Here is a 24,048-nt window from a genome sequence, read left to right on the forward strand (position 1 = left end):
TGACTTTGGAATAACTGACCAATGGGAAATGATCACAGAGGCACACAGTATACTGAGTGTGCATCAATGCATTTGGCAAAGTCAAGAGAAATGAGGGTACATCAAAGTAGTGCTCTTTATTGAAGAGGCACGTATGCTTTGGGACTCATCTATTTGCCGAAATACTTAACTTGCTGCATGAATGTCATTTGTTATTCAAAGCTTCTATTCAGGTTTCAAATGAAGCTATGTTATATTTTATGTCCTGAAAAGCCAAGAAAAAAAAGAAAAACTAGATTTCATTTTAATTGTGGCCTCATAGGTTTTTAAACGGAATTAAAATGTTTGATTTCTATAATGCTAAAAGACAACAAGGATACAAATAAAATATCGTTTTAGAAAAATACAGTTTGTGAATCTTTGTTAGGTGAATGTTGATTTTGAACTTTAAAATGCTTTTGAGTTATTGTTCTTGGTTGCATCTCCGACGCAGTCATCTCTGGAATCTAAAGTGAATGACCCGAAAGCGGACCCGAGTCTTTATCTGCAAATCTGCAGAAATACCAGGTTCTAACAAAGTGAATAGAGATTCAAAGTAGCAGTTGAAAAGCTGGGCAGTGTGGATTTGAATCTCAAAGTTATGAATAAAGCTTTGTAAATTTTTCGTACAACCCTTTTTGGTTGATAATTTTGTCTCTTTCTGAATTCCTGGTGACCCTATAGCCTTTGACTTCATGTTACCTTGGAGCCACGTGCACCAGTTATTAGCAACATCAAAAATAGGCTACATCAGAATTATTCATCAGGTGAAGATTAAGGCATTCAAATCAGTTTAAGAATACAAGTACTTGTTTGATACTTGTTAGTATTTAAAAGAACTATACATACAAAATGTTAGCTCTTAACTTAATGTCTTTCATTGTTGTAAAGCACTTTGAATTGCCTTGCGTTGAAAGGTGCTATATAAATAAACTTGCCTTGCCTTAGATTTCAGAATATTGTAGCCAACATGACAAAGTTTAAATGGTGCTACACTGATACACCAGCAGGCGTGTCACTGCGCAGATTGCTCAGTGACACTGGGATTCACACTGCGGTAGTTATGAATTGGACCGCTGCAGGATTAATGAAACGTGTCTACATATGACTGCCCGGGAGATGAGCAGCTTTCAATTACACTGATTGTTTTCCACCACCTGCTGTGCGCCGGGCAGCCTCAGATCCTTCCGGGCAAACATGGCAACATGTGCTGCCCCCTTTATGATGCAACGTCTATCACAAACAACAACACAGGAGATCACAGAGTCCTATAAAGGGATGCTAGCACTAAGACAACACTGATGCGTAAACAGCTCGGGGGTGCTAACCGCTGTTTATCACATACTTTACTCAAATGTCTCGGACAGAAGACCGAGGCTCCAGCTGAACCTCGTGCATTCTGGGTTGGCTTTTTTTCGGCAAGAGGACGAATGCAGCGAGAGAAATGTCGGAAAGAAAGGACAGTTTCATACGATGTTGCACGGGAATTGCAGTGAGGTGGTGAAATAGCGCTCCCAGGCTGACGCTTACCTGTATTCACAGAAGGTGTCGTCATTCATGCCCTGGGACTCCACGTCTGGGTGAAGGTCCTCTTTCTCTTTCACTGCTCACAGAAAGAAAAAGAAGATATCAGTGACTTCCTCAAGAGGCGGCTGCCAAATAAGATCGCAAGTGTTCCCCTGACTGCTGGGCTGTTTGAGCTGAGCTTTAACGTGTCCCCGACTTCCTGTACTTATTTACTGAATGCAACTTCAGTGCACGCCTTTGAACGTAGTGACATTTGGCTAGCTTTTAGAAGACGTGTTATCTGATTCCAGCCATTTGAAATCTTATTTTGGATAATCTTGCTTTATCCTATATATCGTGGTTCCCACACCTTGATGTTCAAGGACTTCTTAGGCTCACTTGCCTTTAATATGAGGAGCCAACATGGCACAGTTAATACAGTTAGACTACGTATTTTAATGCTTGATGCAATTATTATAACTTCTTACACTAAGGGGGTAGTTGAAAATAGTCAGTACACATATATATATATATATATGTATATGTATATGTATATATATGTGTATATATATATATATACACACACACACACACACACACACACACACACACACACACACACACACACACACACACACACACACACACACACACACACACACACACACACACACACACACACACACACACACACACACACACACACACACACACACACACACACACACACACACACACACACACACACACACACACACACACACACACACACACACACACACACACACACACACACACACACACACACACACACACACACACATTACATTACATTATTACATTACATTGCATTTAGCTGACGCTTTTATCCAAAGCGACTTACAATAAGTACATTCGACCAGGAAGACACAACCTTGAAGAAAACAGAATCATATAAGAACATCAGGTTTCAAAGAGCCAATCGTTTCAAGTGCTACTCAACTGGCTTTAGATAAGCCAGTCCTTTATTAGTATATAAGTGCTCTGTTAGCAGTTCTTTGTTAGTCATTCTATCGCTCGAAGTGGAGTCGAAAGAGATGTTTTCAGTCTGCGCCGGAAGGTGTGTAAGCTTTCTGCGGTATACATATACACATATATATAGACACATATACATATATACACATGTACATATACATATATATATATACATACATATACATACATATATACACATGTACATATACATATATATACGTACATATACATACATATATACACATGTACATATACATATATATACGTACATATACATATGTATATGTACCCTTTCCCGCTGCCTCCGATCATCAGAAGCCAACCTCCTATCCATCCCCACCCGCATCGATCCCCGGACCTGGGGGGACAGAGCCTTCTCCGTCGCTGCCCCCTCCCTCTGGAACTCACTCCCACAACCCATCAGAGACTGCACCGACCTCACCACCTTCAAAGCACTCACCTCTTCAATCTGGCTTTTAATGCGTGATTTTTTTTGTATTGCTATTGATTTAACTTTAACTAATATGTATTTGTTGTTCTTTTCTTTTCACTATCTTTGTAAAGCGACTTTGAGCACCTGTAAAAGCTCTAACAATATACATCTATTATTATTATTATTATATTTAAAAGTTGATTCTGTAACAAACGGAGGAGGATTAGGGCCACATGTGCATTTTTATTTAGATCATTATTCAGATATTTAGATCTGGCTAATTCCTTTAGCCAGATCTAAATATCTGAATTTTGTTTAGAGTTTTGGTCCTTAACAAAAATGTCACATCTGTATTGAGAAAATGCTTTATGACGTGTTAGGATTATTGTTATAAAGCATTATGAATATGTATCCGTGCTTATGACCAAAATCATATAGAAGATTAAAGTTTGATCCTAATGCAATTTAGACATCGACAGCATTTCAAGTAATTACACATGTTCAAATTGGAACATAGCCCATGTATTAATATTCAGTTAAAAGAACAATGTAAAATACATTTCTATGTCTGTGATATATACTTTTTAACATTAGTCGAGGATTTAATGACCTGTGGGAACCCAAGTTGTTAGAAATATATATCTTAAAGAAACTTTCTTTTTGTACAAAAGCCAAATCCAAAATAGAGTTCACATTAAAGAGTACGGTTGTGTAATGTGATGTAACGGGGTTGCTGGAGCTCCGGGTGATAATGAGAAGTTAATGAGAAAACAAAGGACAGCGCTGCGCCTCGCTCTTTTTTCTGCTGACGAGTGAAGCCATCTCTGCCCAGACGACAACCTGACGGCCATTAGCTGTGAATAATAAAAGCCGATAAGGACTCTCCGTGTCCCGACAGGAGGAATAACATTGAGAAACCACAGAGCTTATGTCACCAGCCCCTGCTCAGCCACCCCGTGTGCAGCATTTGCATTTTGTCTCGCTGTGGGCTGCACTTTGTTTTGTATGTTGCTGGAAAAAAATCTGCGTGTCCAAATAAATTCAAATGCTGGACATACAGTAGTTGTTCCTATCAATACAGCAGCCATGTTTCATGTTTACATTTCCCTTAGTGTGATTGATAATTTCTTTCATACAACAAACAGCCAAATGTAATTATAATGATGCTCCGAGCAGCCATTACTATTCAAGCAAGGTGATGTGTGTGAGTGTAAGTGAGCACCTACCGGAATATTTCCCTCCTTTATTTCTGTTGACAAAGCAGGCGATCAGCACAATGAGCGTGAGGAGAGCGATGGCGCACATCAGGCCGATAAACCAGCCCTGGGTGGAGATTCCTCCGTGGACGCTGGCCAGGCCTGGGGAGAGGAACACAAGCCGGTGACTTTGACACGCATTGGCCTTTTCACCGGGACACTTGATTGAATGTTTACATCGACAGAGCCTATCTGATGCCGAGGCAGAAAAGGTGGCAGGGCTCGCTGCTGGAAACGCTCCAATATTAATATTAAACAGCTAATCCTGCTTGTCTAATTAATCAAGTAAGGAACGCTGTACAAATGTAATTTGTACTCTCGCCGAGTTCGTGCGGCTACATTAAATCCTAGCGACAACACTAAGGACCGCACACTGTCAGCGCTCAAGGACGTGGATGAGGCTGCACTTTTTAATGAGAGGTCGATTAGTTTGGCCTGCTTTTCTTTTTCTTTGGTTTCCCTCCTCACCTGTCAATGCGGGGATGTAACGGTGAATACATCTCCAAATACGTATACTAGAGTAATAAAGCCAACGGTTAGGAATAAGGCACACAGTGTATTCGGTGGATGTGTTAGTACTATTGAATCCACTGAAGATACAAATGCAAAAGACGTTATTAAATGTTTTCCTCCAACAACTACAGATGTTGTAATACCATATCTCCGTCCTGGTTAGTCAGTAAAAATAAAACTATATATATATGATTTGGTCTACCAGCCCTGTATGGATGTGATATAATTGCCATCACTGTTTCATTGGCCTGGCTTAGGTCAAACCCTTTCTAGGACATAGAGATGCCTAAATCAAGTTTTTTCCGGCCCATACGATTGGTAATTGGAAATGGTTCCTTACATGTCTAACACTAAACATTGTTTTGGTTTGGTTACAGTGGCTGGAATACAATGTTCAAGGTAGTTTGTTTCATGATCCCCAAAAATAATTTAAACCGGCAGTTACTAAATAATACATTTACTGATAAGAGCTGAAATGCATTATATTCAACCTCTGTTAGTGTTAGCTAAGAACGGCTGTCAACAGCTAGCGGTGACAGCCGATTATTTTTTTATTATTAATAATGATCGCATATGTATAGTGAAAATGGGCCAACCAATAGGGACATTAAAATATGTAAACATTAAGACATACAGAGAATGATGCCATGGCACTTTTGTCAAACTAGGTCATACAAAAGTTAGTCATAATGGTCCTAAATTACGACGGAGTATTAGGGCCACACATAAAGTCATAGTTACGAGAATAAAGTCGTAAAATTACGAGAATAAAGTCATAAAGTTGTATGAATAAAGTCATAGTTACAAGAATAAAGTCGTAATATTACGAGAATAAAGTCGTAACATTACGAGAATAAAGTCATAGTTACAAGAATAAAGTCGTAATATTACGAGAATAAAGTCATAGTTACAAGAATAAAGTCGTAATATTACGAGAATAAAGTCGTAACATTACAAGAATAAAGTCATAGTTACAAGAATAAAGTCGTAATGTTACGAGAATAAAGTGGTAACATTACGAGAATAAAGTCATAATTACGAGAATAAAGTCGTAATATTACGAGAATAAAGTCATAGTTACAAGAATAAAGTCGTAATATTACGAGAATAAAGTCGTAACATTACGAGAATAAAGTCATAGTTACAAGAATAAAGTCGTGATATTACGAGAATAAAGTCGTAATGTTACGAGAATAAAGTCATAGTTACGAGAATAAAGACATAATATTACGAGAATAAAGACGTAATGTTACGAGAATAAAGTCATAGTTACGAGAATAAAGTCGTAACATTACGAGAATAAAGTCATAATTACGAGAATAAAGTCGTAATATTACGAGAATAAAGTCATAGTTACAAGAATAAAGTCGTAATATTACGAGAATAAAGTCGTAACATTACGAGAATAAAGTCATAGTTACAAGAATAAAGTCGTAATAATACGAGAATAAAGTCATAGTTACGAGAATAAAGTCATAAGAATAAAGTCGTAATATTACGAGAATAAAGTCGTAATGTTACGAGAATAAAGTCGTAATGTTACGAGAATAAAGTCATAGTTACGAGAATAAAGTGGTAACATTACGAGAATAAAGTCATAATTACGAGAATAAAGTCGTAATATTACGAGAATAAAGTCATAGTTACAAGAATAAAGTCGTAATATTACGAGAATAAAGTCGTAACATTACGAGAATAAAGTCGTAATGTTACGAGAATAAAGTCATAGTTACGAGAATAAAGTGGTAACATTACGAGAATAAAGTCATAATTACGAGAATAAAGTCGTAATATTACGAGAATAAAGTCATAGTTACAAGAATAAAATCGTAATATTACGAGAATAAAGTCGTAATGTTACGAGAATAAAGTAATAATTACGAGATTAAAGTCATAGTTTCATAAGTGACTTGAGAAGCGGACTTGGAGGAGATTGTCTCCTTTCTACAGGAGGAAATGGCTGGTTCTGGCCGACTACATTACATTGCATTTCACTAGCAGGAACCACGCCACAACAATGTGATGTTTGTAAGTTTATTGAAGTAACATGTGAATGATATGAGGGGGGTAAAGAGATGATCTGGGAGGACGAGCTGTGGTCCGTGCAGTGGGAGACTCAGAGTGGGGGTTCCGTCTCCGGCATGATCTGCGTGGGCTGATTACGGGCCCCCCTGGAATTAAAATGTTAGTATATGCAGTATATAAATATGCACAGTTTAAATATAAATGTTGACTGGCAGAGGATGTTGGGATGGAGGGATGAGGGATGGAGGGATGAAGGGATGAAGGGATGTTGGGATGTTGGGATGAAGGGATGTAGGGATGAAGGGATGTTGGGATGGAGGGATGAAGGGATGTTGGGATGGAGGGATGAAGGGATGTAGGGATGTAGGGATGAAGGGATGTAGGGATGTTGGGATGTTGGGATGAAGGGATGTAGGGATGTAGGGATGGAGGGATGTAGGGATGTAGGGATGTAGGGATGTTGGGATGAAAGGATGTTGGGATGTAGGGATGTTGGGATGTAGGGATGTTGGGATGTAGGGATGTTGGGATGTTGGGATGTAGGATGGAGGGATGTAGGGATGAGGGATGAGGGATGAAGGGATGAGGGGCTGTAGGGATGTTGGGATGTAGGGATGAAGGGATGTTGGGATGTAGGGATGTTGGGATGGAGGGATGAAGGGATGTTGGGATGTTGGGATGTTGGGATGTAGGGATGTAGGGATGTAGGGATGTTGGGATGTTGGGATGTTGGGATGTAGGGATGAGGGATGGAGGGATGGAGGGATGGAGGGATGTAGGATGGAGGGATGTAGGGATGAGGGATGAAGGGATGAGGGGCTGTAGGGATGTTGAGGGAGGGAAGAAGGGATGGATGGAGGTATCGCTCTGTGTGAGTCGGAAGGGGAACTGTATGGGTAGAAAGGGAGAGGGAGGGTGAGTTGAAAGGATGGAGACGAGCAGTGGCCGGAAGTGTTGCCGGATATAAATAGGGGTGGCCGTGGTTCGAGGCGGAGTTTTAGGCGTGGCCATGCTCCTGAACCTATGTTAACAATGTAACCTCATTTAGCTGACGCTTTTATCCAAAGCGACCGACAATAAGTGCATTCGACCAACAAGATACACACTTGAAGAAAACAGAATCATATACGTTTTCAGGTTTCATAGAGCTAAAACATTTCAAGTGCTACTCAACTGGCTTTAGATAAGCCAGCCCTTTATTAGTATATAAGTGCTCTGTTAGCAGTTCTTTGTTAGTACTTATATTGCTCGAAGTGGAGTCGAAAGAGATGAGTTTTCAGTCTGCGCCGGAAGATGTGTAAGCTTTCTGCTGTCCTGATTTCAATGGGGAGCTCATTCTGATTCCACTACAAGGCTGTCGTTCGACTCCTTCTGGATCCAAAGCCTTGATTACAAGTCTCATAGTTTCTTGTGAAACAACACATCCCCTTTGAACAGCTCGTATATGTAACCAACGATAGCCTTGTAGTCGGCCAGAACCAGCAGAAAGGAGACGATCTCCTCCAAATCCGTTTGGTTTTTTCTTCGAAATAATAGACAATTTCTTGCACAACCTTTTCAAAGTTCTAATACTTATGATAATCTGATGCTGATGTGCCAAAAGATGAAGTATTTAGTTATTTGAGAAACCTAAACTAAAGTCCTGCTTCACAAGATGCTCCACATTCCTCATTTTATTGCAGGACGCTGCTGTTGTCTCCTTCTCAAGTCACTTATGAAACTATGACTTTATTCTCGTAACTATGACTTTATTCTCGTAACTATGACTTTATTCTCGTAACATTACGACTTTATTCTCGTAACTATGACTTTATTCTCGTAACTATGACTTTATTCTCGTAACTATGACTTTATTCTCGTAACATTACGACTTTATTCTCGTAATATTACGACTTTATTCTTGTAACTATGACTTTATTCTCGTATTATTACGACTTTATTCTCGAAATCTCTGTTTTTTTTTCTTCTAAGTGTGGCACTAATACTCCGTCGTACTAAATAAATACATAAAATATAGGAATAAATAACAATTAGGTTACTAAATTACTACAATGCTTTCACAATGTATGACACAAGGGTAAGATTGCCAACTCATTAGCTCTATTCATCATTGATTGATTTTTAACTGAAGCCAATCACTGTAGGCAGAGATGACCGGCATAGCAGTTAAACATATAACATATCTAGATTAATACTGCTGTTCAATCAGTCATTAATATAATATAGAACATTCAATCAATCATTCATTCATTCATCCATTAATTCCTTCATGGCAATGCATACTATAGGAGAGGTTAAGACATTGGTAGTGAGCATCAGGCAAAGCAGTTGCATGTGTGTATGTGTCAGAGGTCGTGTTAACCGAATATTTTCCGTCTATGACGATTTTATTTAACAATGACGGACAAATCTGAAAGCAGTCCGTCATTTTGACAGATTACAACAAACTCGGTACACCGCCAAAGTTTCCCCGCAGCGAGGCTCCGGTGTTATGCCGTGTTATGCCGTGTTATGCATGCCCTCCCAGACTAGCGTAACAACATAGCGTTTCATGAGTCGGTTGTCGTTGTTGGGTGAAAAGCAAACGGCTGTTTTTGCTGCGGAGCGCAGCGCGAGCAGGCTCCTGTGAGAGGCAGCGCGCTCCTTCACTACAGACTACAGCGCCACCTAACCATTCGCCAAAAATGTTTTTAATACCAGCGGTAACCGGCCAAGCGCTGGGCAAAAAACTATCTTCAAATAAAAGACAGTCACCGGAGGAGTTAAAGGAGAGTGACAGGGAGCATGAGAAGAAGAGGGAGAGGACGTTTCAGCCAGCTTGATCGATGGAGTTGGCTGCAATATGATGATATAAACAAGGTCTTTAGTCGGCTCCGTACATCAATGCCGACCTATGCTGACAAGTAAGTGAAGAGTAGAACAAATATAGAAGCTATTCGCTATCGGGAAATGTCCCAGCAGTTTAGGAGAATGAAGGTTCTAATCTAATCTATTATAGCCATTACATTTCTAACTCCTAATGACAGGAAGGCAGAAAGCGCATTATACTAATAATAATACTCATAGCAGAAATGTCAGCCTCCTTTTTTTCTTTTAACAATGAACACAATATCATTATTTTAATAAACCAAATATGAACAATTGAGGGAAATGAGGAAGAACTGATGATTCAAATGTTGTAGTACAAGTAGTAATGTAGTTTGTGCATAAATGACTATTGCAACAAATGTGTTTATTTCCTTCATTATTAGTAGATCTTTTGAACGAATGCTCCGGCCGGTGGAATGTTTCCCTTAATGTCTACCCCTGCCTCCACAAAGGAAATCATACCGTTTCCAAACCTAACTGTGCCGTACACATCATGTGAGTTTTGGCTTTATGCTGTGCACACTCCCGCGTGGTGCAGCAGCCATGCATAACACGCCGCATGTGAACTGCCCCCCCCCCCCCGTTGACAGTTCACCAGCATGCTCCCAACAGTGTTGAAGGATCGATGAAAATGGCAGCACAGTATTGTCTGGAGTCAAGGGCATTGATGATATCATTTAGGACTTTAAGAGTCGCCGTCTCACATCCATGACCTGCACGGAACCCAGACTGCAGGTCGGATAGTATGTTGTAAGCCTTCAGAAACCATGTTAGCTGTTTGCAATCTAACTTTTCTAACACTTTGTAGCGTAAATGAGCCAATAATGAGATACGGTGATATTGGAACGGGCCATATATGCGTTATTTTTCATTTGAGGCTGTTTTGAAAGTAATACTGGTATCGATATCGGAACAAATCCACTAACACTGTCCAGAGACGAAGTAGAATGAGCTCACGGTTCTTCATATGTGCAATATATACTCGGTTTGCTCGGTTCCAGATATCCAGCTGTTATTTGCAAAGCTTGGGACCGACCCTTTTTACTATTTATATAAATGATGTGGGTCAAAGTATTGATGCCTCTGTACATCTATATGCAGATGATACCGTTACCCTTGCATTTGAACGTCTGCAGTCGGCTTTTGACACTTTTCAGTCACATCTGTTCCACCTTAGGTTGGTGTTAAATTCAGATAAGACAAAAGTCATGTTGTTTTCCAATAAGAAAAAGTGACCAACTGTTCTTCCCTGCATCGTGTCTGCACAGCATAACCCCATTGAAGCTGTTCACACCTACAGATACCACAGATGAACATCTCTGCTTCAAAGCACATATTGACAATCTCTTAAGGAAATTGAAATTAAAACTGGGATTCTTTTTTAGAAACAAGGCCTGCTTCTCCACAAGTACGAGGAAACGGCTTGGAGCTGCCACATTTTTGCCGCTCTTGGACTACGGGGATGTTGTGTACATGAACGCAGCTCAGCTCACTCCCTTCATCTGCTGGATGCTGTTTCCCATGGGGCTCTGAGGTTCATAACCAACTGTAAACCCCTCACACACACACCGTTGCACGCTGTACGCTTTAGTCAACTGGACATCATTATCAATGTGCAGATCAGCGCACTGGTACAAACTCTGGGTGGGTTTTCTCCGGAAGTTTTTCCTTGCATGATGTGAGGGTCTAAGGACAGAGGGTCTAAGGACATAGGGTCTAAGGACAGAGGGTCTAAGGACAGAGGGTGTCGTATTGTCATACTGATATTCTGTACAAACTGTGAAGTCCACTGAGACAAATGTAACATTTGTGATATTGGGCTATAAATAAACATTGATTGATTGAACACCGCTATGCTTGGACTGCTGCCCCTCTACATATCACACAAACAGTACAGCTATAGACTGCAATCTCAAAATGACACCCCTCTGTCCGTCCCCTCAGTACGCACGGTGCTTGGGAAAAGAGCCATATCGTACTCTGCCCCCTCGACCTGGAACACACTTCAGCAGGAACTTAAGCTGACCACTTTGATTTTAAACTCATTTTAAAAAGCTGGAGGAATCCTCTGTGGGAGTTTGCACCTGCTATATCTGACTGTATATTGATTTTAATGACTACTTTTTTTACGATGTTGTATTTTAGAGTTGCCTCTGTGTTTAGTGTCCCGTCTGTCTGTAACTGGAACAGGTCTCAATGACATTTTACACCTGTATAAATAAAGGCTACATAAAAGAATGAGCTAAAACTCAACAGGCCCGGGACTGCAGGAGACGGAATAGAAAGGAGAGGAACGGCGAACAAGGGTTAGTCGAGGACACAGCACCTCAGCGCCAGCACGGAGGGGTTAGGATTGCTGTCATTATGCAATGAAAGATGTCGCTCTTCACCTTCTCCGAAAGAGGAGAGCGCGCTCTTCTGTTTCCTAACACTATTGCGAGGAGGTATCAATTATGTCTGACAGAGGGGACAGGAGGTGACAGCCAACATGGCAAGAGTAATGTGGATATGGAAATGAAGATGAATGGAGATCTACAAAGTTGTGCAAAGGCAATTCTTCCTTAAAATCTATGTGAAGGGGTTTGAAATGTTCTTCGTGGGTCTTGTGTTTTTGTCGTTTAATAGAAATATATTTTACCCAGGCAGGACAGTCAATACCTTTTTAAGTCATACAATTCCACTATTGATTTTAGAGAGAAAGTACTGAGGAATTACACCGACTACTTTTTCCACCAGAAAGATGCGAAGAAAAACTTTGGGATTTCTGGAGGGGCCTTTTAATGCTAATGTCCAGGTTCATACGTGTATGTTGTGCCTCTACTGTGACATGTGCACATGCTTCAATTATAGAGTATTGTTATTAGTCTACAAGATACAAGTTTTGCCCAATGTCTGACACACAAACCTAATTAGACTGGAAGTCAATGAGAGCTTCTCTGGGGAGTTTTGGGATCTCAGACAACTTTTTCCAGATGAAAATAATCCTCAAAGTTGTAATCAATTATCTTAATTAGAAAAACAAAAGAACATTTTATTTTCTTAAGTTAATTCATTGTTGGTTCTGTATAAAAGCAAAATGAAATGTTTGGCATTGATATTTATAAATCTGGATCAGCCTTTGAAGCAAACTAAATACATGTAATTCCAAGCAGCTTTGAGGACATATATTGACATTGTCCTCAAAGGTATCAACATCCCCGGATGATTTGTTTTTCTTTGAGCTATCTAATTATAAGTGGGCATTAATAAATATCCTACATGTTATGTTCTTTGAAAACGAGAGCAAATTAGCTTTATGTGCCTCAGACGGATCATGTAATGTAGCCATTGGTACCCAACTGGGAAGACAAATAATCTAATAATGTGGTGAATGATGTGCATCATTAGTATGGGGAGAGTCCGCTTTGACAGCAGCTGTCCAAGCCAGTCAACAAAGCTCAATCCACTTCATTTCCCCACGGCAAACATGCAAATCTTCTGCTGCGTCTCCAGCTCAGGTGCATCATTTGCTCAGGTGATAATTCAGGCACACAAGGACACCTGCGTCTGCACTGCCCCAAACACTGCCAGTGACACCCTCGTGCTAATGTTGATGGATTAGTCTGCAAACTATGGTAATTCCAATTATTAGAGCTGGGCGATGACTTCCCCCGACATAGACTAAACTAAAAATATCCCAAAGGCCGGCAGCCGTGTTTCGTCACCACGTTTCTCAGCTTGTTATTACATCCTGCAGAAAGCAGTTGCTCTCGCAGCGGGGAGCCAGAGCCCTGGAAGATGCCCCTTTCAAAGTCAGCCAGATTTTCTTTTCGGAGGAGAGGCCAGGAAATATTCTGATCCAACAGCTTCCACTTATCCACTTATCTGAGTGTCCTGTAAATATCACCCTCCCAGTATGAGCTCACACCCCCGTCGGCGACCAGGAGGATGTTCACACTCGCTATTTTCCCCTCGGCTAAGAAGCGGCCCCGAGCATCTTCTTGTCCCCTGAGCTGCCGTTTACCCGGTTGAAGATTACATGGAAATGTCAGGTGACCGTTGGGTCAATACATGGCGTGTGCTGGGGGGAACTGAGGGCCAACAAATCAATCACTGACAATTAGACATATTTGTTCCCTTCAAGTGACTGCGCTACACTGTCGGGTCGGAATATAGATCGAGTTTCTTAGATTTCCCCCAAGGTAACAGAGGAGAAATTAAAACGGCTTCTTCATCAGTATGCACTTGTCCTATAAGAAACACAACAATGGAGCTGCTGTGTTGCAATTCAACCCGTGTTTCCACTGGAAACAACACCTAGTATTACAAAATAAATCTGCCACAGGAGGTATGGAAGCCCTCTGATGCAGGTCAGAACAAGAATCATCAGAATAGTTGTTTATTTCTGGCCTGGTCTATTTTTTAGGTTTTAGGTAGTCAGGTTCTTTCTTCTATTTTTCTTATATGTACTTCGTTAAGCTTATTATTATTATTATTACTGGCTGCTGACTATGTAATACTATAACAATAATCTGTGAATAGCTGTGCAAAATAAATTTTTAACAAGAGGTAGTCGTGCAATTGAGCCTCTTGTGGGTGAAATAAGAATAACATCAAAACAAAAACACATTTTCACCTATTACTGTTAAAAAAGTAATGTTATCCTGGAACACCTTTTTCAACTGTTCTGAATAATTTACTCGTTTATAAATTATGTTTACGACCTAACTTATTTTCGCTCGTAGGCCTCTCGGGGCTTTGGTAAATAAGTCTACATTAGATTATAACATTAGACATCTGTTATCACTTTACTTTAAACCCACAGCCCAACCAAAAGCATCTGAAATCACGTCACCTAGCAACTGCAAACTGTTCTGACAAAGCATAAACACGTGGTTTCTTATTTATCCATATTTATTCCCCCGTTTGCCTCCGTGATATAAATTCGATATAAGTAATGTGTTTAAATTCAGAGTGCATGGAGAAACTAAGGATTTAAGTCTTACAGTATATTAGGAACAAGAGGTAGTGATGCAGTGGAGCCTCTTGTGGCTGAAATGAGAATTACATTAAAACGAAATACAATGATAAAAAACAAATTCACTTATTAAAAGTTTTTTTTTTTACTTTTAAAAAAGTAAGTAATATTAAAGGTGGGGTAGGTAAGTTTAGGAAACCGGCTCGAGATACACTTTTTGTTATATTCCATGGAATGCTCTTAACATCCCGATAGCAATGAATATCTGAAGTGCTTTGACAACAAATCCATAAAAACATCTCATCTGTGGAAGCCGTGGCGCTGTAAAAAGCACGACCAATCATCTGAGCCGGCTAAAGTAACTGGATGGCCTACCTGCCTGTCAGCCTTCCATCTAGGCACACACTTATCTCGTGCCCTCATTGGTCATGTGCGCGTTCGTGTGTGTTGGAGGAGGGGCTCTGTAAGGAAGGGGCAGATTTTTTTCTGTGTATTTTCAAATTCTCGCGCACTCGAGCCAGTTTCTCCAAAATTACCGACCCCACCTTTACCCCGGAAAAGCATTTTCATGTGTTCTAAATAATTTTCTTGTTTATTAGTTATGTTTTTCTCTCGTTGGCCTCTCAGGGCTTCCCTAAATTAGTCTATATACATTAGCGATCCTTCTGGAAGAATATGGGGGAAATCACGTCACCTAGCAACTGCAAACTGTTCCGACAAAGCATAAACATGGATGTGGTTTCTTGTTTTTCCATATTTATTCCCCCCTGTTGGCCTCCGTGATGCTGATGTGTCAGAATGTGCTGCAGCTCTACCTATGGTGGAGCGAGTGGGTTTGGTCGCGGGGGACCTTCGAGTGCTCGGAGGTGAGGGGGTGGCTGACTTGCCTGAAAAGAAAGACAGATCTTGTGGTTATCAATAGGGAGTTAGATCGGGGGCGCTACGTTTCTACTGTTAGCACGCATGCTATTTTAAACAAGAATTAGTAACTAAGTGTGAAACATGATCTACCAAAAACATTGTAACTGTGTTGATACCCAAGGTAGATGTCATTTTATATCATCCTTTTTGATCTTTCATTTTAAAAAGGGATTCTTCTTTTGGTTCATGATTAATAGGTAGAGGGATGTCTGATGCTCTCCCTGTGGTTGGCTCTTGGAGCATCATTTATTTCCGCAGCTCGAGTTAGACGTGTTGCACTGACTCTGCTGTTGCTGGGATAAAAGTCAATATTCGTTTACAGTCACTAATGAGCTAAGATTAATACGAATCTGTAATTAAGTTACTCATTAGCATTGGTAATTGTGAGGAAGCCAACAAACTTTATCTAAGAAGAAGTTGGCGATTTTCTAATGAAAGGAGGCATCCGAGTGCTCTCTGCTGATGGCAAGGGCACACAGCAGACAAGGTCAATTATCTGCCGAGGAGCCACGCTTTTCTCATTCTATACTGGACAAATATGTGTTTGAGAAACCCTGATGATTTATTCAGGCCTGTTTCACCCACACCTGCTAACACGTCTACATCTAAAGCATGCACACGCTACTTACACATAACTGGCATGACTGATACACATGTCATACCAACCCACGGCAGATTAATGAAACATATATCCACATTGTATTTGTATGACATGCCACAGTCTCTACGTGAACACAGATCTACATACTGATGCCAACAGGGGAAGCCAGAGTGGAAGCTGCGAAGGAAAAAAAGGAATAAAGAAAAAAGGGACAAGCAATGCTAAGCAGACATTACAATGCACACTGTGTTCAAAGGCAGTGCTCAAAGCGCTTCTAGTGGCGTAAGAGAAAGCAGGACAATTAACAGGAACAACACCGACATGCACACGCAGCGATAGCACAGCTGCGACGAATAACTTAGGAGTCTCGCACACACGCATGTAACAGCTCCGCACATTCCCATACTTTCTTTTTCTTCTGCTGGCTTTTCAACATATAAATAGACAACTGCTAATAGCCAATTAACTTTGTTTTCTGTGATTGTAACGGTTTCTTCCAGTTAACAATAAGTAATCGCTCAAAGTGTGTCTCAACTTTATGTTGTTGTTCTGTGTTCACTACCATGGGCTTTCGTCATAGGGTCTGTATTAACCCTTAAATTGCCAATAACATGCACTTTTTTCCAACATTACATTCATATAACACTTTTATTACACCCATCTCACACCGCTATTACACCCACACCTGAACTTTTGAATGTTGTTACATCAAGGCCGAAAATTAGGATGAGCCCCAACGGTCAAAAATGTTTTTTTCCCTCCCAGAGCTGCCAGCGCAGCGCCTCCCCAGATCTGGCGCCCTCGCCGAACATCTATAACGCCAGTGCTCCGGGCCGACCCTGAGTTCATATGCAACTCGCAAATATCTTTCTCCTCTCTTTTCTCTTCTCCCTTCTCTCCCTTCTCTCTCTCCCCCTCTCCCTCTTGGTACGCAAATGCACCTGCGCACCAGTTATGTGCAGCCCTGGATAGAACACACATGTAACACCACTATTGGCCGTAATTACACTGTTATTGCACCCATTTCACACATGGACACAGCCTGTCAAATGATTGGATCCCCCAGGATAGAAACCACTTAAGGGTTAAAAGCACCACCCAATTATTCATGCTGACAATATCTGTTGCTGCAGTCCATTTGGACTCAGGTGGAGTTTCCCGTTTCATTTCCTGTCCAGTCTCTCATAACAGCTGCAGTCCTCAGCAAATGATCCGTAATAGAAAATTAAAGATTACATCGTGATTACTTACCCGGCAACTCTTCTCATGATCACACACACTTCACTATGAAAACCTTCGCTTTCCGCCCCTGCTCAAAGCAATTTAGTTTCTTGGCTGATTGTTTCATAGCTCACGCTCTCCATCCAATCAATAAGCTCTTGCTCTCTCATGACAGTGACAAATGAAAACCTCCACTGCACCCATATGAAATTGTTTATCCACAAAAAATACTTACATGGAGATATGAAAAGCTTGGCTGCCCAGGCATTGATCGTATTCCGCTAGTTTTTGAAAAATAGTGAAAAGGTTTGGTCCCCTGCTTCTACTTCCTGAACGCCTCAAAGCCCGTCTGTGTTTCCATTGTCTCCTTCTCTTATCCACACATACACCACCCACTCAATTGCTTTCATCACTCACTTGTTTCCAGGGTGGTGGTGCACTCCTCGCTGCTGATGGGCCCGCAGCCCATGGTGGTGCAGGAGCGCAGGTACAGCTTGTATTTGCTCAAGGGCTCCAGGTCGCGCAGGATCCACTTGTTGGTGTCCGGGTTGCTGATGTTTACGGTCTGCAGGGGGCCCACTTCCTCCGTCTCGTTGACTGGATGTAAAAAGAAAGAAAAGAGTAGGGCTGTCAACTTTTACATACGCAATTAATCTGGAAACGTACGAAAATGTACATTACTAAGTTTGAACACTAATTCCCCCTCTAACTCCAGTGCAGGTTGTCGTGTCAAAAGATCATATAATAATCATTTAAAACAGTGTTTCTCAAACTTCTTCATACAAGGACCACCTAACTCCACAAATATCCAAAAACACATCGTTTTTCTAGAACAGATTAGAAATCGCCTGAAAATGGTACAAACAAGTGGCAACATGTGTGATGAAGGTGTTGCGCTGGGCTATATCGTGCAATTAAAGGTGAAACTTAACCTCGCTCCATTGCGGAGATATTCCCGCGAGAGTGCGGAAAACTTTTATTTATTTATTTATTTCAAATGTGAAATGTTACCAATATACTCAAGGACCACTAGGGGGCACTCACCACACTTTGAGAAGCACTGATTTAAAACATAGTCTTATTCTGATTGCCTAAGGGTGGGACCAGTTGGCTTTTCTCTCTACTATATAGTGTGACTGTGAGCTGTGTTCGGGGTGCAGAACTTCTCGATCCCAAATGTAGAACTTGCTCCGTTCCTACATGTGGGATCGATTTCACTTGTATATTGACTTTCTTTATTACTTTATTAAATATAACAAAAGACTAACTAGATTGTCCATGAATCATTTATCAGTTTCTCACACAGGTGTGTACCATTAATTGCATAGCAGTGAAAAGGCAAAGAAGGCAGAGGAATCGGCACAAACTACACCTATTGCTTTGAGTCAAGACCATTGGACGTCAGTAAGAACCATCACTACCTCGGTGTCATGGCACAACTAATCCACGACAAATGCTCTTTGATTAGTCATGATTAATAACAGATGTGTGTGACTAACGTGCATCCATTTTTAAATCAACTGACCGCACTAGATAAGAGGTATTGCTAAAGGGCTGCACGATTAAAAAATATATATAATCGTTTTTGTTTTGGCTGATATATCAATTGCGATATGATTCCTGATGTTGGATGGGTTAATAATTTGTGCATTATTATTCTCATTATCTTTGAAAAACATATTACCACGTAACCAGACAAATGAGTTGTTCAATATGACGTGTAGGATACTTCATTCAAAATTATATAAACGCATATTTAGCCTTAATAATATTGAGGTAGTCCAACTTGCAATTTCGATTTAAAGTTGTAACTAATTGTGCAGCCTTAGACTAATGCTCTGATGTAGATGTGCAGATGACACAGTAACTATCTGTATGCATGCAAGGGGTATCCTGCCTTAAATAAAATGTACATGGAATAAGAGAGTGGCTCATTTGCATTTACACGCAAACCGGTAAAAGTACAAGAAAACCGTTTAAAGTCTGAATACCTGCTCTCACAGTGTAATAAGGAAGGCTAATCGCTTTCAATCATTGTCCTTTGTCACTTAAGCGAGCGCCTATTAGCCGCCGTCCATCACCGATGCCTCAGTCATCGACCACGCAGCACATGGCATTCATCGTGTGCTTAAAAAGAACAACTCTAATGTTTCAACAGATTGATGTTGTGGGTAGTGGTGGTCTAATGGATAGTGAGGTGGGCTGAAGATCGGAGGGGTGGAACACCACCACCCGTGTGCCCTTGAGTAAGGCCCTTAGTTACTGCAGGGAGAATGTCCCTGTAATTGGATAAAAGCGTCCGCTAAATGAAATGTACATTGTGGGAATGCAACTAAAGGTGGACAGTAACGGCCCGTCCACACAGCGGCGTGCGTTGAAGCTTGCCGGCGGGCGTGTCTGAAACTCTCTCCCACCCCTGACACACAAGCAGCGGTTTGATTGGCTAGAGCAGGGGTGTCAAACTCAAGGCCCGGGGGCCAAATCCGGCCTGCGACTTCATTTTATGTGGCCCCGCAAGAGCTTGCAAAGAATATAATAAGTTTATTGTACGGTTACATGCCACTTTACAGAAGCAGGTTGCCCATAAACTACATGTCCCACAATGCATCTCGTTTTGTGACATGCGCACTGAAGAGACTAGCAATTATTTGCCCTGGACTTCTGCTTCCAGACGTAGTTAATTACTAAGTTATTATCCTATCCAATAATAATCAAATTCAGAGGCAATAATGTCATTTAATACATTATTTTATATTTATATTGTATATTTATAGAGTTACAACCGGCCCTTTGAGTGCAACCTTTATGCGAATGTGGCCCGCGATGAAATTGAGTTTGACACCCCTGGGCGAGAGCTTGTACTGGCATATGATTCGATTGGCTGACGCGTCTGCCGAGGCTTCAAAAGTTGAACATTGCTCAACTTTTGCAGCGAGCCACGCCAGCAAAGCTTTGCGTCGCTTCCCACAATGCAGTTTGGCGAAAAGTGACGTCACCCCATTCAAAGTGAATGGTGAAGCTTTCAACGCACGCCGCTGTGGGGACGGGCCGTAAGGCTGTGAAGAGCAATTACAATGACTTTCATCGGTGTGGATAGTTGTGTATTAGCTCTGGGCAGCATGAGAGAAGTTGCTAGAACAATCTATGGAAATGGAGAACGTCATGATAATATGACGGACATAGTGCTGGATATAGCTCTTGTAGCATTGGAAAAGGAAAACAAGACTAGGCTGTTTCATTTTACAAGTCCCAGAATTCCTACTGACATCAGGTTAGGGTTAGGTTATACATATGTTTACAATATGTTATGTACTCGTGACTTTGTGATGTACTTTGAAACACTGAGCTGTTCTACACTGGTCTCTCTTTACTTGAAGCACACACATGATATTGATATTGATAGTTGTCATCTGGACGTTTTTTGCTTGTTATGGCCTTTAGCGAAGGACAACTGTTCTTGTTTGGCTAAATACGTATTTTATAATGTACTTTGTATTCAACAGAAACAAACAGAGTGGGTCCTGCACACTCACAACTTGAATGGATTAGTGTTGTCACTGTGATGGGATCTCATGTTTCTCAGTGGGGAGGGAGGTGGCATTTATTTTGTTTGTTTCAAAAACAAGCGCAGCGGGTGCTCGGGCGACCTTTGCTGTGAAAGAGGTGCTACGTCTCTCTGGCACGGGGCAACCGGAACAATGACAACAATGTATTGGTCTGCTTCTCTTTTTACCACCGACCGACACCACCCACTGCTTTCAGAAATCTCGATATTTCTTTTTTATGTTGTTCTCGTTTTGTTTCCAGGGACACAAACGGTAAATTGGAGGAGAATGATGCAACGCGGGCTGTGGCAGAGGAGAGGCCACGGAGCGGCACGATCCTGCCGCATGGATGGAAACTCTCTCAGTAATCTGGACACTCGGGCTCGACAGATGGAGCATGTGATCTTATGGAGAACTGGCTGAAGGCCGTAGACTTTGGCTCTTCCTCCTGACTTCAGACAACAACGTTTCCAAATCTTCCTCGGCCCTGCTGGGCTAAATATGTTTGGCCTTGGTTGGTGTGAAACAGACCAAGAGTTAGCAACGCTGAAATCTGAGAATGACCTCACAGTTTGCCTCATGCGTTCAGCTCAAATGGGAACACAGAACCAAATCAATCCAAGGGCATTTTTATCTCCCGCTCTTGTAGATTAGTGGACTTTTCTCCATAAATATGGACCCGGCGCTCCTCGTTTGTCTCTGTCCTTTTCCAGATTGTATTGGGGATAGCCGTGGTTCTGACCACGATGCTAGACGGCTTTAGCGTGATCAGCGAAAGGATCCTCACTAGAATCAAGTAAAATAATCCTCATGTGAATTCTTTAAGGTTTTTAGAATTTGCACACGTGTAAAGGGTAAGGGTTAGTGTAATGGCTACTTTAATTCAAATGTATTTATATATCATACCCAATATCACAAAACCCATTTGTCTCAGAGGGCTTCACAAATCAAACATATCTGAGAATATAGTAACATGACAAGATAAATGTGAACATACTTTAGAATTGAAATAGCTTCTGGCTCTGCCACAAAGCAACAAACACTGCTGTAAACGTATCTGAACAAGTTTAACAGGACGTATGTGTTAGTAGTGGTGCACGATAATTATCGGTCCGATATTAGGAATTATGACGTCATCCCGATAAAAGTATTAATAGCCCCGATAATATACAATATATTTAAAAAATCAGAAAAAAAAAGAAAGAGATCCTGCGGTGTGGGTGGATTGGGATGAGGGGCGCTTGTTTTTCCCTCGGCTCCTCCCGTGTTGCCAGTACTGTGGTGTTAGTGGTTTAGGAAGAGGGGAGTTTTTCACAAATCCAGCGCTCCCTAACTCATGCCTGGCTGAGACGTAAATGGCGTGCGGCCGTGAAGCCAGGACAGTCAACAAACATGTTGTCGGTAGTATGGGACTATTTCAAAGTTAGATAGTTCGCTTGCTATTTGTATTAACAGATGCAGAAGTTCCACGAGGAGGGAAAAGGCAACGAGCTATAATACTTCCAACCTGATCAGTCGCCTGAAACATCGCCATGGCTACGATGGTGTGTTAACAGCGTACGAAGACGCCTGCGCTGCTAAACTAGCGGCGAATCCAAAGCCAGCTGCAAAGGCACCGGGGCTTTCACCTATCCACGAGGCTTTTGAAAAAGGCAAGAAGTTTGCCAGAGACGACCCCAGGGTTCGCTTTGTTCATAGTAGTAATGTTCATGTCCTTTGCTCACTACTAGGCTTTTTTTTACCACCAGGTGTGCAAAAACTACAGGGACATTCAATATATATATATATATATATTATATTATTATCGGTTATCGGTATCTGTCTTGAGAAGCAGGAAGTTATCAGTATCGGTTTCAAAAAACCAATATGGTGCATCCCTAGTTGTTAGTCCTTCTCCTGACCTTAGTGACCGTTATATTTGTCGAGTGGTGTGTCTAGCTTGCTGAGAGGCAGGCTATTAGATGTTTTGTCTCCGTGCCGACTGCCCCAGGTTTTGAGAGGGTGAGCAGCTCTTTAAGGCAGTGTGACCACGCCTCCCACTCACTGCTGAGAGGAACGTTGAGATACCTACAGGCTTTACATTCAGACATGTATTTAGTGATTTAGAAAAAGAATACTGACAAAACGTTCTGGATGACTTCACAAAGAAGCTACTGCTTGAGGAAACCTGTATCATGTCCACATTTACTTGATATTCTCCACGAATACGGAGAGGAAAGCATGGAAAACAAGTCTTGTGTTCCTCTCCTGGGTTTATGAATGAAAACAAGGTGAAATGTTTTTGCCCGGATTATCTTTCCAAATTCCTTACAATTATGAAAGAAAAAGTTTTCCCAGTAAAAAAAAAGTTGTGTAAGGGAAATGTGTCTCTTACTTTCCCCCTTAATCTTCCAGGTGGATTTCATTTCTCATTAAATTCTGAACACACGGATACAGTTTATCATATTGGCATGAACACATGGGGTAGTGTTGCACTTCAGAGTCTTGAGACCAAAATAAGTATTGCAGAAACAAAACATAAAAATAAAATGTATCAACTTGCCAAAAGCTATATTGTTCAATTTAAAATATATTGATTCTATCTTAATGTTTCACAGATTAAAGAAACATGAAGATTATCCTGGCACACAAACAGAGGGAAAACAAAGCATTTTAGACAAGCTGAAAATAGATGTTTCTCCTTCCCACTTGCCTCTGAGGGTTTCCGCACTTAACAGGCCCGTGTGCTGATAAATCACTCATCCACTTTGATATCACCTTGATACAATGATCAAAAGGCTTCACGCAGGAAATGTGCCACTTCAAAGCAGGTTAGTTAAACAGTTTAAACGCCCCAGTGTTGCTGCATGCTCGTGTGGTAAACGATGTTCCAACGGGCCCTCCTGTGAACACCCGTGAGACGTGAAGCTGTTCCAGGCTGCGCGGGAGATGGGCGTCGCCCTCAAACAGCTGTGCCCGAGCTCCAGATTCCCTTTGTGTGGCTGATGATACGCTGACAGCTGGCGACATTATCCTCCACATTTCGCACATGACTTCCCTCAAGGGGACTTAAAAAAAGAAGAAGTCACACTTGGAAAGAGCCCATCAGCTTTATTGCCGTGGTACGATGAAAACGTCCTCTCTTGACATACTGTATGGCCCCGTTTCGCAGTCACCAGATCAAAGCCAAT

At 41.3% G+C, this 24,048-nt stretch overlaps 1 protein-coding gene across 1 annotated transcript in view; it reads right to left on the bottom strand.

The window, feature by feature from the left end:
• Positions 1–24,048, bottom strand: part of chl1b (cell adhesion molecule L1-like b) — an 83,737-nt gene that overhangs the window by 2,952 nt on the left and 56,737 nt on the right. Inside the window, exons 17-21 of the mRNA XM_034084162.2 lie at positions 17,751–17,930; positions 16,260–16,289; positions 15,406–15,477; positions 4,198–4,329; positions 1,549–1,621 (exon numbers count right to left, since the gene is read on the bottom strand). Coding sequence (XP_033940053.1) covers positions 1,549–1,621; positions 4,198–4,329; positions 15,406–15,477; positions 16,260–16,289; positions 17,751–17,930 — 487 coding nt within the window. The remainder of the gene's footprint in view (positions 1–1,548; positions 1,622–4,197; positions 4,330–15,405; positions 15,478–16,259; positions 16,290–17,750; positions 17,931–24,048) is intronic.

The sequence above is a fragment of the Pseudochaenichthys georgianus genome, chromosome 5, assembly GCF_902827115.2.
Source record: "Pseudochaenichthys georgianus chromosome 5, fPseGeo1.2, whole genome shotgun sequence".
Classification (NCBI taxonomy): Eukaryota; Metazoa; Chordata; class Actinopteri; order Perciformes; family Channichthyidae; genus Pseudochaenichthys; species Pseudochaenichthys georgianus.